Source organism: Neophocaena asiaeorientalis, unplaced genomic scaffold, assembly GCF_003031525.2.
Source record: "Neophocaena asiaeorientalis asiaeorientalis breed wild unplaced genomic scaffold, Neophocaena_asiaeorientalis_V1.1 scaffold182, whole genome shotgun sequence".
In the NCBI taxonomy this organism is placed as follows: domain Eukaryota; kingdom Metazoa; phylum Chordata; class Mammalia; order Artiodactyla; family Phocoenidae; genus Neophocaena; species Neophocaena asiaeorientalis.
Window position 1 is genome coordinate 6,693,133 of NW_020174648.1, and position 16,298 is coordinate 6,709,430.

The window sequence follows — 16,298 nt, forward strand, 5'->3', positions numbered from 1 at the left end:
TAGGGGAGATTAGTTATGCAGAGCCTAACTGACCTGGGGAAAGGGAAATATCTAACACTAGCCTGCTCTAACCATTCTGTCCACCTAAGTGGGGAGAAAAAACTGAGAAACTCTTGTGAAGTTCACAGTCCATAGGCATAGGCTCACTAAAAGCCTGAGACCTAATCACAGGACTACAGAGCCCTTCTCTTCTCCCCATACCTCACTACCCCCTTACTAAAAGCCTATTTACAACAGTTTTCTTTACCTGGTTCATCATGTCTGGCTATCAAGAAAAAAATTACAAGGCATATCAGAAGGCAAAAAAAAACCCCCCAAAAAAAACAATTTGAAGAAACACATCAAGCAAGCATCAGAGCAAGACATGGCAGATGTTAGGATTATCAGACTGGGAATTTAAAACAACTATGATTAATATGTTAAGGGATCCAATGGATAAAGTATTTCTATGCAAGAACAGATGGGCAGTGTAAGCAGAGAAATGGAAATCCTAAGAAAGAACCAAAAAGAAATGCTAAAGATAAAAAATACTGTAACAGTAATGAAGAATGCCTCTGGGGACATCCCTGGTGGCTCAGTGGTTAAGAATCCGCCTCCCAATGCAGGGGACACAGGTTTGATCCGTGGTCCAGGAAGATCCCACATGCCACAGAGCAACTAAGCCCGTGTGCCACAACTACTGAGCCTGTGTGCCCTAGAGCCCATGCTCTGCAATAAGAGAAGCCACCACAATGAGAAGCCCACGCACAGCAAAGAAGAGTAGCTCCTGCTCGCTGCAACTAGAGAAAACCTGCGTGCAGCAACAAAGACCCGACGTAGCCAAAAAGAAAAAAAAAAAGAATGCCTTTGGTGGGCTTATTAGTAGATGACACAGCTGAGGAAAGAATCTCTGAGTTAGAGAATATATCAATAGAATCCTTGAAAAGCAAAGAGAGCAAAGATTGAAGAAAGAAACCCAAACAAACCAATAGCCAAGGTCTGTGGGACAACTGCAAAAGGTATAACATACAGTTGACTCTGAACAACATGGGTTTGAACTATACTGGTTCACTTATACACAGATTTCTTTCAATAATAAATACTATAGTACTATGTGATCCAAGTTTGGTTGAATCTGTAGATGTGGAACTGCAGAGACAGAGGAACCATGGATATGGAGGAATTGTGTGTATGGAGGGCCAACTATAATTATATATGGATTTTCGACTGTGTGGAGGGTTGGTGCCCCTAACCTGCGTTCAAGATTCAACTGTTAACACACAATGAGAATACCAGGAGAGAGAAAGTAACAGAAGAAGTATTGGAAACAATAATGACTGAGAATTTCTTCAAATTAATGCCAGACACCAAACCACAGATCAAGGGAGCTTAGAGAACTCCAAGCAGGATAAAAAAAAAACAAAACAGAAAACAAACAGTATTGAGGCATATAATATTCAATCTACAGAAAGTCAAAGATAAGGAAAAAGTCCTGAAAGAAGCTAGAAGGAAGAAAACACCTTACCTATAGAGTAACAAAGATAAGAATTACATCTGCCTTCTCCTCAGAAACTGTGCAAGCAAAAAGACTGGAGTGTTAAAAAAAAAAACCAGCAACCTAGAATTCTGTGAAATTATCTTTCAAAAATGAAGGAAACACAAATATTTTCCTGGGCAAGTGAAAGTTGGAATTTGTCATCAGTAGAACTTCCTTGCAAGAAATGTTAAAAGAAGTTCTTCAGAGAGAAGGAAAATAATATATGTCAGAAACTTGGATCTGTATGAAGTGATGAAGAACATCAAAGAAGGAATAAGTGAAGGTAAAGTAAAAAATTTTATTTTTCTTATTCTTAATTGATATAACATGACAGTTCAAAATAATACAACAATATTTGATTATGTATGCTTATATATAATATACATAAGTATGTGTTTATATATAAATATATTACATAACATATACATATAAATATGTATTTATATATGTCTATATATAAGTGAAATGTATGACAACAATGATACAAGGGACATAATAGGCTGTCCAGGTATTACATATGTCCTTAGGAAGTATTTCTAAATATTATTTAATTTGAATATCTTTATAGAGAAATGTAAGTTTGACTACTTCTTTTACAATGGGGTGATATACATATACATAGAATAGAGACTACAGAGACTAGAGAAGAATTTCCAAAAATGATTGAGCAAAGGAACAAAAAAGCAATTTAACCAAATGAGCAAATGGAAGGACGGGAAAAAGGCAAACTCCAAGGTATAATTGTAAACATAAAAAAAATGATAATTAGGGAAATTTTAGTATGGACTGGGTATTAGGTGATGTTAAGGACTTGTTAATTTTATCAGATGTGATAGTGTTATTATAAGTAGACCTTATATGTAAAAATTAAATATTCAAGTGTGAGTGAAATAACATGATGCCTGGGATTTGCTTTAAAATACTCCAGTGATGGTGGGAGAAGTGAGAGTGGGAAGGAATAGATAAAACAAGATTAGCAAAGTATTAACAAAAATTGAAGCTGGATACATGGGCATTTGTGGATTTGTTATATTCTTTTTTTTCATGTATTTGCTTCTCCCAGAGTGAGAGATGAGAGGGAGAGAAAGACACCCAATATGAAAGCAGGGTCTCATAACCTAATCTGGAAGTGACATACCATCACTTTTGTAGCATACAATTAGACTCACAGACCAGACCAACCTTAGCGCAGTGCAGGAGGGGATTACACAGAGATCAGAAGGCAGGGATCACTAGGGGCATCTTGGAACCTAGCTACCACATCGGCACAGAAAAAAAGACTTGGGGAATAAACATCAGAAAAGAAAGCTAAGAGAGGAAACTATTGGCAATGAGGTCCTTTATGATGGTACCTGCCAGCTGCCTGCTTCTCCTGTCTTATTTTTGGACACTTGCCTTTTTTCATTTTATTCTCCTGATAAACCAAACTGCTTTGATTTCCCCAAACAGTCCATTTTGTCTCATTGACTTTATTGTGTATATCTTGCACATGCTACTCTGTCTGGAATGCCCTTTCCACTCTTGCTACTTAGCAAAACTACTCTGTCTTTCAAACCTTTTTCAGCCATAACTTCCTTTCTGATCACTCTTCCAGTCTACACCCCGCCAGACTATTTATTTATTTATTTGGCTGCGCCAGGTCTTACTTGCAGCATGCGGATTCTTAATTGTGGCATGCGGGATCTAGTTCCCTGACCAGGGATCTATATCTATCATCTATCTATCTATCTATCTATCTATCTATCTATCTGTCTATCTATCTGTCTGTCTATCTATCATCATCATCTATCATCAAGCTAGCTAGCTAGCTAATTTTTTAAATATTTATTTATTTGGCTGTGCTGGGTCTCAGTTGCCACATGTAGGATCTTTGGTTGCAGCATGTGGGACCTAGTTCCCTGACCAGGGATCGAACCCGGGCCCCCTGCATTGGGAGCACAGAGCCTTAACACTGGACCACCAGGGGTCCCTATCTATTTATTATAGGAACAGTTGCATGCAGTTATGGAAGCTGAGCAGTCCCACAGTCTGCCTCTGCAAGCTGGAGAACGAGGAAAGACAGCAGTATAATGCAGTCCAAGTCTGAAGGCCTGAGAACTAGGAGCTCTGATGGTCGGGGGCAGGAAAAGATGGACATCCCAGCTCAAGAAGAGAGAGAGAATTCTGCCATCTTTTCCTCTTTTGTTCCATATGGCCCCAAACAGATTGGATGATGTCTGCCCATATTGGTGAGTGTGGAAATCTACTCAGTCTACTGAATCAAATGCTAAGATCTTTTAGAAACATCTTCACAGACACACCAAGAAAAAATGTTTTACCAGCTGTCTGGGCATCCTTTAGGCAAGTCAACTTGACACATAAAATTAACTACCACAGTGGTCCATACAACTTTCACGAAATTCTCATTTTCTCTTGAAAGCTAGAATTTTATCGTTGATGATAAAATGCAGTCAGTTGTTTTCCTTGAAGTGACAGCCTCACTGTGTTCATTTTCCACAAAATGTTCACCACCACCCGAGTCTGAATAACTTTGTCTCTCAGTCATTCTTTCAAAAAGAAGTGGCTTGTTCAGCTTGCAACTCAAAACAATCACACAAAGATTTTTCTTGTGACAATCACTCTTTTGGTATGCAGCAGCAATATTTCATATATCTAAGGGTTGACATATCTTAGGTGAAATTGACTTTTTTTTTTGAACTGTAAGTGGATGGTGGTGAATATTATAACTAGTAGTATAGTTTGGTGCCACTGCCTTGAACTGTGCGAACACGTCAGCAACTTTATCTACCATTGTTTTTGCATCAAAAGTGCAAATGTCATCACAGTAAAAAAAAAAAAAAAAAAAAGGCAAAAAACTTCCTAGGATTACTAAGGAAAAAGCTTTGACTCATGGATACTCTGAAAGAATCTTGAGTACTTCAGGGTTCACTTTGAGAGCCACTAATCAAACTCAAAGTTTGAAACTGTAAGCTTTTTTTCTTTTTTAATGTCTTTATTGGAGTATAATTGCTTTACAATGGTGTGTTAGTTTCTGCTTTATAACAAAGTGAATCAGCTATATGTATACATATATCCCCATATCTCCTCCCTCTTGCATCTCCCTCCCTCCTCCCTCCCTATCCCCCCCCTCTAGGTGGTCACAAAGCACCGAGCTGATCTCCCTGTGCTATGCAACTGCTTCCCACTAGCTATTTTACATTTGGTAGTATATATATGTCCATGCCACTCTCTCACTTCGTCCCAGCTAACTCTTCCCCCTCCCCATGTCCTCGAGTCTATTCCCTACGTCTGCATCTTTATTCCTGTCCTGTCCCTACGTTCTTCAGAACCTTTTTTTTCTTTTTCAGATTCCATATATATGTGTTAGCATATGGTATTTTTCTCTTTCTGACTTACTTTACTCTGTATGACAGTCTTTAGGTCCATCCACTGCACTACAAATAACTCAATTTCATTTCTTTTTATAGCTGAGTAATAATCCATTGTATATATGTGCCACATCTTCTTTCACCATTCATCTGTTGATGGACACTTAGGTTGCTTCCATGTCCTGGCTATTGTAAATAGAGCTGCAATGAACATTGTGGTACATGACTCTTTTTGAATTATGCTTTTCTCAGGGTATATGCCCAGTAGTGGGATTGCTGGGTCATATGGTAGTTCTATTTGTAGTTTTTTAAGGAACCTCCATACTGTTCTCCATAGTGGCTGTATCAATTTACATTCCCACTAACAGTGCAAGAGAGTTCCCTTTGCTCCACACCCTCTCCAGGATTTATTGTTTGTAGATTTTGTGGTGATGGCCATTCTGACTGGTGTGAGGTGATACCTCATTGTAGTTTTGATTTGCATTTCTCTAATGATTAGTGATGTTGAGCATCCTTTCATATGTTTGTTGGCAATCGGTATATCTTCTTTGGGGAAATGTCTATTTAGGTCTTCTGCCCATTTTTGGATTGGGTTTTTTGTTTTTTTGATATTCAGCTGCAAGAGCTGCTTGTAAATTTTGGAGATTAATCCTTTTTCAGTTGCTTCATTTGCAAATATTTTCTCCCATTCTGAGGGTTGTCTTTTTGTCTTGTTTATGGTTTCCTTTGCTGTGCAAAAGCTTTTAAGTTTCATTAGGTCCCTTTTGTTTATTTTTGTTTTTATTTCCATTTCTCTAGGAGGTGGGTCAACAAGGATCTTGCTGTGATTTATGTCCTAGAGTGTTCTGCCTATGTTTTCCGCTAAGAATTTGTTAGTGTCTGGCCTTACATTTAGGCCTTTAATCCATTTGGAGTTTATTTTTGTGTATGGTGTTAGGGAGTGACCTAATCTCATACTTTTACATGTAGCTGTCCAGTTTTCCTAGCATCACTTATTGAAGAGGCTGTCTTTTCTCCATTGTATATTCTTGACTCCTTTATCAAAAACAAGATGACCATATGTGAGTGGGTTTATTTCTGGGCTTTCTATCCTGTTCCATTGATCTATATTTCTGTTTTTGTGCTAGTACCATACTATCTTGATTACTGTAACTTTGTAGTATAGTCTGAAGTCCAGAAACCTGATTCCTCCAGCTCCGTTTTTCTGTCTCAAGATTCCTTTGGCTATTCATATCTTTTGTGTTTCCTTACAAATTGTGAATTTTTTTGTTCTAGTTCTGAGAAAAATGCCATTGGTAGTTTGATAGGTATTGCACTGAATATGTAGATTGCTTTGGGTAGTATAGTCATTTTCACAATGTTGATTCTTCCCATCCAAGAACATGGTATATCTCTCCATCTGTTTGTGTCATCTTTAATTTCTTTCATCAGTGTCTTATAGTTTTCTGCATTATAGGTCTTTTATCTCCTTAGGTAGGTTTTTTCCCTTGGTATTTTTTTTTAACATCTTTATTAGAGTATAATTGCTTTACAATGGTGTGTCAGTTTCTGCTTTATAACAAAGTGAATCAGTTATACATATACATATGTCCCCATATCTCTTCCCTCACGTACTGTTGTATTGCTATCAACTTCCCTCTTAGAACTGCTTTTGCTGCATCCCATAGGTTTTGGGTTGTCGTGTTTTCATTGTCATTTCTTTCTAGGTATTTTTTGATTTCCTCTTTGATTTCTTCAGTGATCTCTTGGTTATTTAGTAGTGTATTCTTTAGCCTCCATGCATTTGTATTTTTTACAGACTTTTTCCTGTAATTCATGTCTAGTCTCATACGTTGTTGTCAGAAAAGATACTTGATATGATTTCAATTTTCCTAAATATTCCAAGGCTTGATTTGTGACCAAAGATACGATCTATCTTGGAGAATGTTCCATGAGCACTTGAGAAGAAAAATCTGGTCCTGGGCTTTTGTTTGCTGGAAGATTTTTTTTTTTAATTTTTATTTTATTTTATTTATTTTTCTGGCTGCATTGGGTCTTCGTTGCTGAGCACTGGTTCTTCTCTAGTTGTGGAGAGCGGGAGCTACTCTTCGTTGGGTTGTGCGGGTTTCCTATTGCGTTGGCTTCTCTTGTTGCAGAGCACGGGCTCTAGGCTCACAGGCTTCAGTAGTTGTGGCACGTGGGCTCAGTAGTTGTGGCTCCCGGGCTCTACTTTAGTTCTTCTAGATCCTTGTTAAATGTTTCTTGTATTTTCTCCATTCTATTTCCACGATTTTGGATCATCTTTACTGTTGTTACTCTGAATTCTTTTTTCAGGTAGACTGCCTATTTCCTCTTCATTTGTTTGGTTGGGTGGGTTTTTATCTTGCTCCTTCTTCTGTTGTGTGTTTCTCTGTCTTCTCATTTTACTTAACTTACTGTGTTTGGGGTCTCCTTTTCACAGGCTGCAGGATCGTAGTTCCCGTTTTTTTTGGTGTCTGTCCCCAGTGGGTAAGGTTAGTTCAGTGGGTTATGTAGGCTTCCTGGTAGAGGGGACTGGTGCCTGTGTTCTGGTGGATGAGGCTGGATCTTGTCTTTCTGGTGGGCAGGACTGCATCCGGTGGTGTGTTTTGGGGTGTCATTGACCTTATTATGATTTTAAGCAGCCTCTCTGCTGATGGGTACGGTTGTTCCTTTCTTGCTAGTTGTTTGGCATTGGGTGTCCAGCCCTGTAGCTTGCTGGTCATTGAGTGGAGCTGGGTCTTAGCGTTGAGATGGAGATCTCTGGGAGAGCTTATGCCGTTTGATATTACATGAAGCCAGGTGGACTCTGGTAGACCAATGTCCTGAATTGGGCTCCCCCACTCAGAGGCTCAGGCCTGACACCCTGCCAGATCATGAAGACCCTGTCACACGGCTCAGAAGAAAAGGGAGAAAAAAATAAAATAAAATATAGTTATTAAAATAAAAAGTAAGAAAAATTATTAAAAATAAAAATAATTCAAAAGTAATTAAAAAAACAAGGAAAGAAGAGAGGAGCCTAACCAAAAATGAAATCCACCATGATAACAAGTGCTAAAACCTATATTAAAAAACAAACAATAAAAACAGACAGACAGAACCCCAGGACAAATGGTAAAAGCAAAGCTATACAGACAGAATCACACAGAGAAGCATACACATATACACTCACAAAAAGAGGAGGAAAAAAATATATATCTATATATAAAAAAAGGAAGAGAGCAACCAAATCAATAAACAAATCTACCACTGATAATAAACTCTAAATACTAAACTAAGATAAACATAAAACCAGAAACAAATTAGATGTAGAAAGCAAACCCCAAGTCTACAGTTGCTTCTAAGGTCCACCACCTCAATTTTGGGATGATTCGTTGTCTATTCAGGTATTCCAGAGATGCAGGGTACATCAAGTAGATTGTGGAGATTTAATCCGCTGCTCCTGAGGCTGCTGGGAGGAATTTCCCTTTCTCTTCTTTGTTTGCACTGCTCCTGGGGTTCAGCTTTGGGTTTGGCCCCGCCTCTGCATATATGCCGCCTGAGGGCATCTGTTCTTCACTCAGACAGGATGGGGTTAAAGTAGCAGCTGATTAGGGGGCTCTGGCTTACTCAGGCCAGGGGAAGGGAGGGGTACGGAATGCAGAGAGCCTGTGGCGGCAGAGGCCTGCGTGACGTTGCTCCAGCCTGAGGCACACTGTGTGTTCTCCTGGGGAAGTTGTCCCTGGATCGCGGGACCCTGGCAGTGGTGGGCTGTACAGGCTCCTGGGAGGGGAGGTGTGGATGGTGACCTGTGCTTGCACACAGGCTTCTTGGTGGCTGCAGCAGTAGCCTTAGCATTTCATGCCCATCTCTGGTGTCTGTTCTGATAGCCGTGGCTTGCGCTCATCTCTGGAGCTTGTTCAGGTAGTGCTCTGAATCCCCTCTCCTCCTGCACCCCAAAACAGTGGTATCTTGCCTCTTAAGCAGTTCCAGACTTTTTCCCGGACTCCCTCCAAGCTAGCTGTGGTGCACTAGCTCCCTTCACACTGTGTTCATGCCGCCAACCCCAGTCCTCTCCCTGGGATCTGACCTTGGAAGCCCGAGCCTCAGCTCCCAGCCCCCGCCTGCCCCAGCCGGTGAGCAGACAAGCCTCTCGGGCTGGTGAGTGCTGGTCAGCACCGATCCTCTGTGCAGGAATCTCTCCACTTTGCCCTCCACACCCCTGTTGTTGCGCTCTCCTCTGTGGCTCCGAAGCTTCCCCCCTCCACCACCCACAGTCTCCACCCGTGAAGGGGCTTCCTAGTGTGTGGAAACCTTTCCTCCTTCACGGCTCCCTCCCACTGGTGCAGGTCCTGTCCCTATTCCTTTGTCTCTGTTTATTCTTTTTTCTTTTGCCCTACCCAGGTACGTGGGGAGTTTCTTGCCTTTTGGGAAGCCTGAGGTCTTCTGCTAGCATTCAGTAGGTGTTCTGTAGGAGTTGTTCTACATGTAGATGTTATTTCTGATGTATTTGTGGGGAGGAAGGTGATCTCCACGTCTTACTCCTCTGCCATTTTGAAGGTCTACTTGAAACTAACTGTAAGGTTTTTGAAGGCAGGGACTGTTTCTGTTTAGTAGGAGTCCAAATATATATTGATCTAAATTCACACTGAAGATACATGTCCTCTTTTCCTAGGAATTCAGAATCCCTTTAGTAAATATTCTGACTTTCTAGGATAGGGATATTAATAGGTTACTGACAGTTATTGGAACACCCTGAATATTTAATGTTAGTGTAATACCATCCGTCTTCTACATTTAAAAGTTCCTAACCATGACTAAATAACTTAAAGGTTACTATTGTTAAGGACACTTAAGACAACTCTAGTTGAAGAGTTTTGTCATTTCTAGGAACTATTCTTATCAGTCACTTCCAGTACAGAGACCTCAAAGCAATTTAAAGAGCCAGTATCACAAAGTACTTAGACAACCAGCCAGTGATACTTGGGTTTACTGGTCTGTTTTTGCCTCTTCCTTCTTCTCTCCTCTGTTTCTTTCCTTATCCCAATTTTTTTCTTTTCCCATCTGTTTCCTAAGTTAATATAAAGTTTGAAATGCTTTTTCCCTGCTTTCACTCAAATATTGTTCAGGAGGGATCTTTTCTACTTCACAGTTGTCAAGAACTAGTCTCTGCAGTGTAGATTATTTGCAGGTAAAATATTGGAGAACAAAACTGGGGAACAGTGACATTAGAAATGGGAATGTGGAGAGCACTATAGAGAATAATGGGTTTGGAATCAGGGGATGTGCATTTGAGGTTCAGCATCTACCATGTCATTTTAACTTTTCTAAGCTTCAATTTACTTATTTATAAAATGAAGATAACCACCAACCCAACCGAAGTTTACCTCATAGTATTGTGGAAATCACTAAGCAAATAAGTTAATAAATATTCTGTTTTACACCAATGTCTTTTATAGAATAAGTACACTCCACTCAATAAAACTGGAGCACCTTCAGTGTAAGGGAAAAAAAGACCCTTTAGACTCAGATGGTCACTTTGGCCAGTGCTATAGTTCCTGGGTCTCTACTTTTGAATCACTGCCATGTGAATTGCTCTCACTGGGGATTTCCCTGCTTATGGAAAGTCTAATCCCTAGAATTTTGTTGCTGTTACTATTCCCCTCCTTTTCTTCAAATATATGAAATAGTAGAGTCTTTGGAAATATGTGATTTTGTCTTGAAGACTGACTGTTAGTGATGCAGTACCGTAATGATCTCATAAAAATTTTTATACCTTTTCAATGTTGCATACCAGACCTTAAAATTAAGGTCTGTTAGTATATTTAGTTCCAGGCCATGTTTCAGGTAGGTCTGCAGTGGCTGTGTGGCATAGAAAGAGAAATGAAGTAAGAGTTAGGGGAACTGATTTCAAATGTTGGTTCTATCATTGACTATTTACGCTTAGGCAGGACTTCCTTGGTTTTCATTCTTAAAGCAGAGCAATAAATGGGTTTAGACCAGATGATGATGATGATTTTATTTAGCCATTTAAAAAAAATTATTTTTTGCTGCGTTGGGTCTTTGTTGCTGTGCGTGGGCTTTCTCTAGTTGCGGCGAGTGGGGGTTACTCTTCATTTTGGTGCACGGGCTTCTCATTGCATTGGCTTCTCTTGTTGTGGAGCACAAGCTCTAGGCACAGTGGGCTTCAGTAGTTGTGGCACGTGAACTCAGTAGTTGTGGCTTGAGGGCTCTAGAGCACAGGCTCAGTAGTTGTGGCACATGGGCTTAATTGCTGTGTGGCATGTGGGATCTTCTCAGACCAGGGCTTGAACCCGTGTACCCTGCATTGGCAGGAGGATTCTTAACCACTGCGCCACCAGGGAAGCCTGATGATGATGATGATTTTTTAATTAATTTATTTTTGTCTGTGTTGGGTCTTCATTGCTGCATGTGGGCTTTCTCTAGTTGCGGCGTGCAGGCTTCTCATTGCAGTGGCTTCTCTTGTTGTGGAGCACGGGCTCTAGGCGTGCGGGCTTCAGTAGTTGAGGCACATGGGCTCAGTAGTTGTGGCTCACAGGCTCTGGAGCGCAGGCTCAATAGTTGTGGCACACAGGCTTAGTTGCTCCGTGGCATGCGGGATCTTCCCAGACCAGGGCTCGAACCCGTGTCCCTTGTGTTGGCAGGTGGATTCTTAACCACTGTGCCACCAGGGAAGTCCCTGGACCAGATGATTGTTAAAAGTCCTTCTAGCTCAAAATCGTTTGATTCCAAGTCCCACACCAGAAAATAAGTTTGGAGGTTAGGTAATATACTACTATTATATAAAATATATAATAAAAATTCATAATTCTAGCTGGTAATCCCTTTATTCCTTCAGGTTGTAAGTACTTTTAACTTTATAATAGGAAGTGTAAATGATATAGAAACAGAAAATCTAAATTAAGTAGCAGAGATACAAGCATTAACCAAAATTTTTTTATGGTAAGTACTACCTTTATTTTAAAAAGTTATACATGCTAGAAAAAAGCATAAATGATGCATGTAAACAATTGTTTACCAAATACTTATTTTTTTTCCTTATAAAGGTGCAAATGATCTTTAAATGTAAACACAAATGTTGCCAAACATTTTTGTAGTGAGGGGAGGGAGAAGAAGGTTATTCCTTATGGTTGTGGTTAAAGTCTTTTTCAAAGCTTTTCCTGCAAGATACATTGGAAAAAATTGGTGTATGATCACAATAACAAAAACACTTTAACCACTGAAATCTGTATTCTTTTTTTTCCTTAAAAATGTTAACTTTTTACCAGAAAGTGCAATTTGAGAGTAGTGGTAATAGTGGCTTTATAGAATGAGGATAATGATATATAGTTTTTATAAAAGAACCAAGATTTTATTAATTAAATGCCTCAACTGATTTTATACTCGTTAGCATACTATTTCATGAACTGAAGAATTCATTCCCTTGGAGGCTGTGATTACAGGTCAGCCTCAGCTTCAGCAGGCCTGAGCATCAAGTGTAAATTGCATAACAGTATTCACTGCTGGGGAGAGGACATTTCTCCCTGCTGGTCCTTAGTAGCAATAGGAAATAGAAAGGAAAGTTGCTTCAGTCAGTAACGTTTTTGAGCAAAAACTTGCAGAGTTACACGTGATTCTACTGGGGGATTCTCAAGACAGTATATGAGAATCATATACTGTTTTTGTAGAGGCACTGAGCAGAGCTCTAGATCTAGCAGGAACTCTATGGAAATAATTGAAAAAAAGACTTTATAGTGGCAAGCAAGTCCATAAGGAAGGAAACAAGATGTGAGCTTCCACTGATGAAAACTTTGGCATCTGAGTCCTGGTCTTATTGATTTAATATTCCTTTTGAATTGTTCTAGTTAAATGAGATGTTTCCTTTGTTTTGTTTTTTAGATTTTCAAGTCTTCTGGTGCTTACTGCAAGAATGATGCCTAACTAATACGCCTTGCATACCTATCTTTGTCACTGATAAGTCCCTGTAAGTAGTGGAGTCTTGTGGATGGAGTGCTTAAAACTGACAACTAGATCCCATATAGACCTCTTCCCTTATTAGTAGTTTCAAACTTAATCAGTATCTTCAAAATAAGGTTTTACTGCTTGAAATGTTTTTGTTTTTTTTTTTTGTCTTTCCTTTTTTTCTCTTTTGGTGGGAGGAAGGCTAAATCCCAAAACAAAAAACCAAAAACCCAGCAACAAAAATCCCATGATAAATTAAAACCAAAAATAAATATTCTTCTGCACAGAACTGAAAATTATTATGCAAAGGTGGCGTCTTGCAGGTGAAGTACTTTCAGTGTATCTGTATTTCCACATGTTGAGGCACCGGCAAATAATAAAATTTGTTTAGTGTATTCTAGAGCTGTACAAAGCTCCAAAGTCAAAGCTCTCCACAATACAGAGGAGCAAATGCATGACTGTCTTCTATATGGTCACCATATATGGGATTCACAATGTGTCATTTTTATAACTCCTACACCACCTCCAAGCCGACGGTAATTCATCCCGCCATATAACCTGCAAAGAAAGAAACACAATCAGATTTCTAAATAGAAAAAGCACTATTTCTTCCATAATGTAGATGTTAATAAAACACAATTCTTTGTTTTATATCACAACTAATATTTTTAGCTTCATACATCTCTTCCAAAGAGTAGGAGCTGGAATTGAGCACTGGCAAGTAGCAGAATTATTTCAGACATTGACTGAAATTCTCTGACTTTTAGGACACTGTTTTAAGAGAGCACCATATCCATTTTGCCTTGTAACTTTATAACTCTACATGTAGACTGACTTATAACAATTACACAGAATCACATATTCTACATTTTTGTGTCTAATTTTGACCCTGGCTATAATATTTTCCCACCCACATTTTGCTTTTGCCTAAACTTCAATGATTTATTTCTATCCTTTTGTTTTGTATGTACTCTTAGAAGTCTTCTCAAACCCTTTATGGAACAAAGCTGGATATGATTAAATAAAGTCTGCATCTAGTTTTTGATATGTGAACAAGATCATCTTCAAATTTAAGGATTTCCATGGAAAAGAATATTAGATCCTCTGTCAACTGTAAGTATTGATTTTAAATTGGCTTTAAATTTGGGATATGTAACTACAAAAATTTATATAGTAATCCCTCAACAGATGGTCCTTAAGAATTTCATGAATATTACTTGGTCAAATATTACTAACATATATTAGTAACAGTTACTGAGAAACAAGTCCTTACATAGGATCATAGTCATTAAGTGGCAGAAATAAACTTGGCTGTCTTCCCAAATTATGCTTACCCAGATTCCCACTAAAAATAGAAAGCTGTATATGGAAGAAAATACACCATAAGTGAGAGGCTCCTATTCATGAAAACCTGCCATTCTCTTTCCCTTAACCTCTGCTGGGTTTTGCTGAAATGTTACCTTTTCAGTGGGGCCTCCCTGGGCTACCTTTTAAAGTGGATAATCCTCCCTGGACTCCCTGCCTCTCTGCTATTTGCCATAGCACTTCCACCCCTGGTATGGCACTATCTCCCTCGTAATGTCAGCTCCAGGCGGGCAGGGAATTTTGTTGTGTTCACTTTTGTATCCCCAGGGTCTAGAGCACTCAGTAAATCTTTACTTCATGAACAAGGTTGTGAAAATGTGATGTATAAGCAAAAAGTGCTACAGTGTTATTAGTCTGACTTTAGTATTGTGACCACTGAGCCATGCAGAGCATGAGAGAGATGCAGAATCCAAAGAATGTCATTCAGGTATCTGTCAAAGTTGTGGCTTTCCCTGTTTCCCAGAGATGAAGACTATAAAAAGAACCCAGTAAATTCATTAGTTGAATCTTATATACTAATGAAAAAAATCTGGGTGATAGTTACAGGCTCAAAATTAGAAAATGTATACTCAGAATGCAGCAGGAATGGACTACAAGACTGCCCCTTCTGGAATATAAAAGTGACTATAAAAGACGTCAACTTATCTTTCCTGGTCATGAGAAAAATCTTTCAGAATGTCTTCTGCCTCAGATATCATATCTAGACTGCTATCTGTGGTTTATGTGCAACCTCAACCACTGAGATGGTTACACCAGACGTGTTTAGGCAAATAAGCCCAATTCTCTGAGAAAGAACTACTTAGAAGGTAAAACTCTTTTTTTTCAAAGCTAGTATTTAAAATAGATATTAGTATAGATATAAAGTACCTCAAACCCATACTATTAATAATATTTTATATTAAAAATGAGAATTAACTATATATTTGACCTTTTAAACTTGTAGTGTTTAAGAGACTTTGGCATATCAGAGCATCTATCAGATTAGTTTTGTCAGTCAAGCTTAAAATGTGTGATTGAGCAAAGATCAAGTTTAATATGTGTGACTGAGCAAAGATTTAGACAGGATTTTAAGTTGAAAGGTTTAAGAGAATTTTGCTACATTTGTAAAAGTTTTTGAATATTTAAAATAAATGCAAGAGTCACCCAATTTATGTGAATTTATAAGAACTACTTAAGTATTTAGGAAGGATTTGTTAGACAATTAAGGATTTAAAAGCAAAGTAAAATTAAGCCTATGAATACAGCTTAACTTAAACTCTCCTAAGATGTAGCCTCCTTGCTAAAAGTGACTGTTACAATTTACTAGACATTAAAATAGAGTAACAACATACTTAAATATTTTTAAAACTCAAGAGAAAAAATCAGTTTTAAAATGAAATAAAGTATTATTTTTCAAACGGTAACTGCAATTTGTTTTTCCTGGGCATAAAAATTGCAATGACAGATTGACAGCCAAAGGTCTAGGTTCTAATTCTAACTCTGTCACTAACTTGCTTAGGCAGGTCTCTTTATTTCTCAGTGCTTTAGTTTCCTCAGCTGAACGTGACGGAGCTAGAGGGGAGATTGTTTTTTCTGTTTTTGCTACCTCCAATTATAAAACTGGACAGTTACCAAAGAGAGGAATTTTGTAAGATGTCAGCCACTTTAGAGCAATGAAGTCAAAATAAGCCATCGAATATGGGTAACTTTGAGCCCTTTTCAAAGTACTGCAAGAGGTAATTCAATATACTGACCATCTTGATTTTGATGGTCATGTTTTATCTCAAGCCCATGATTTTCAAGTCAGCAGTGAGGTGATTTGCAACATAGCTTAAAGGTTACCTCCATGTATTGGCATCAGGATCAAAAACTTCAATGGTCTTCAAGTACGTTGTGCCATCAAAACCTCCTACAGCCATGAGCTGTCCATTCACTACTGCCAGGCCAACCTATGGGACCAAAACACAGTGGCTGCTGAAGAAACTGCTCTCTATTAGATATGGATGAATCTATATATCCAATCCAATCCAATATCAATGAATTCGAGTGAAGTTAGATAAGGTAGTAGATAAGACAGGGCGATGCCTTTCAAAGAAGCAAATGATTACAAGATAAATCATAAGATGCACACT

At 38.7% G+C, this 16,298-nt stretch overlaps 1 protein-coding gene across 1 annotated transcript in view; it reads right to left on the reverse strand.

The window, feature by feature from the left end:
• Positions 1–11,813: 11,813 nt before the first annotated feature.
• Positions 11,814–16,298, reverse strand: part of KLHL20 (kelch like family member 20) — a 75,248-nt gene continuing 70,763 nt past the window's right edge. Inside the window, exons 11-12 of the mRNA XM_024758824.1 lie at positions 16,009–16,115; positions 11,814–13,380 (exon numbers count right to left, since the gene is read on the reverse strand). Coding sequence (XP_024614592.1) covers positions 13,296–13,380; positions 16,009–16,115 — 192 coding nt within the window. The 3' untranslated portion in view covers positions 11,814–13,295. The remainder of the gene's footprint in view (positions 13,381–16,008; positions 16,116–16,298) is intronic.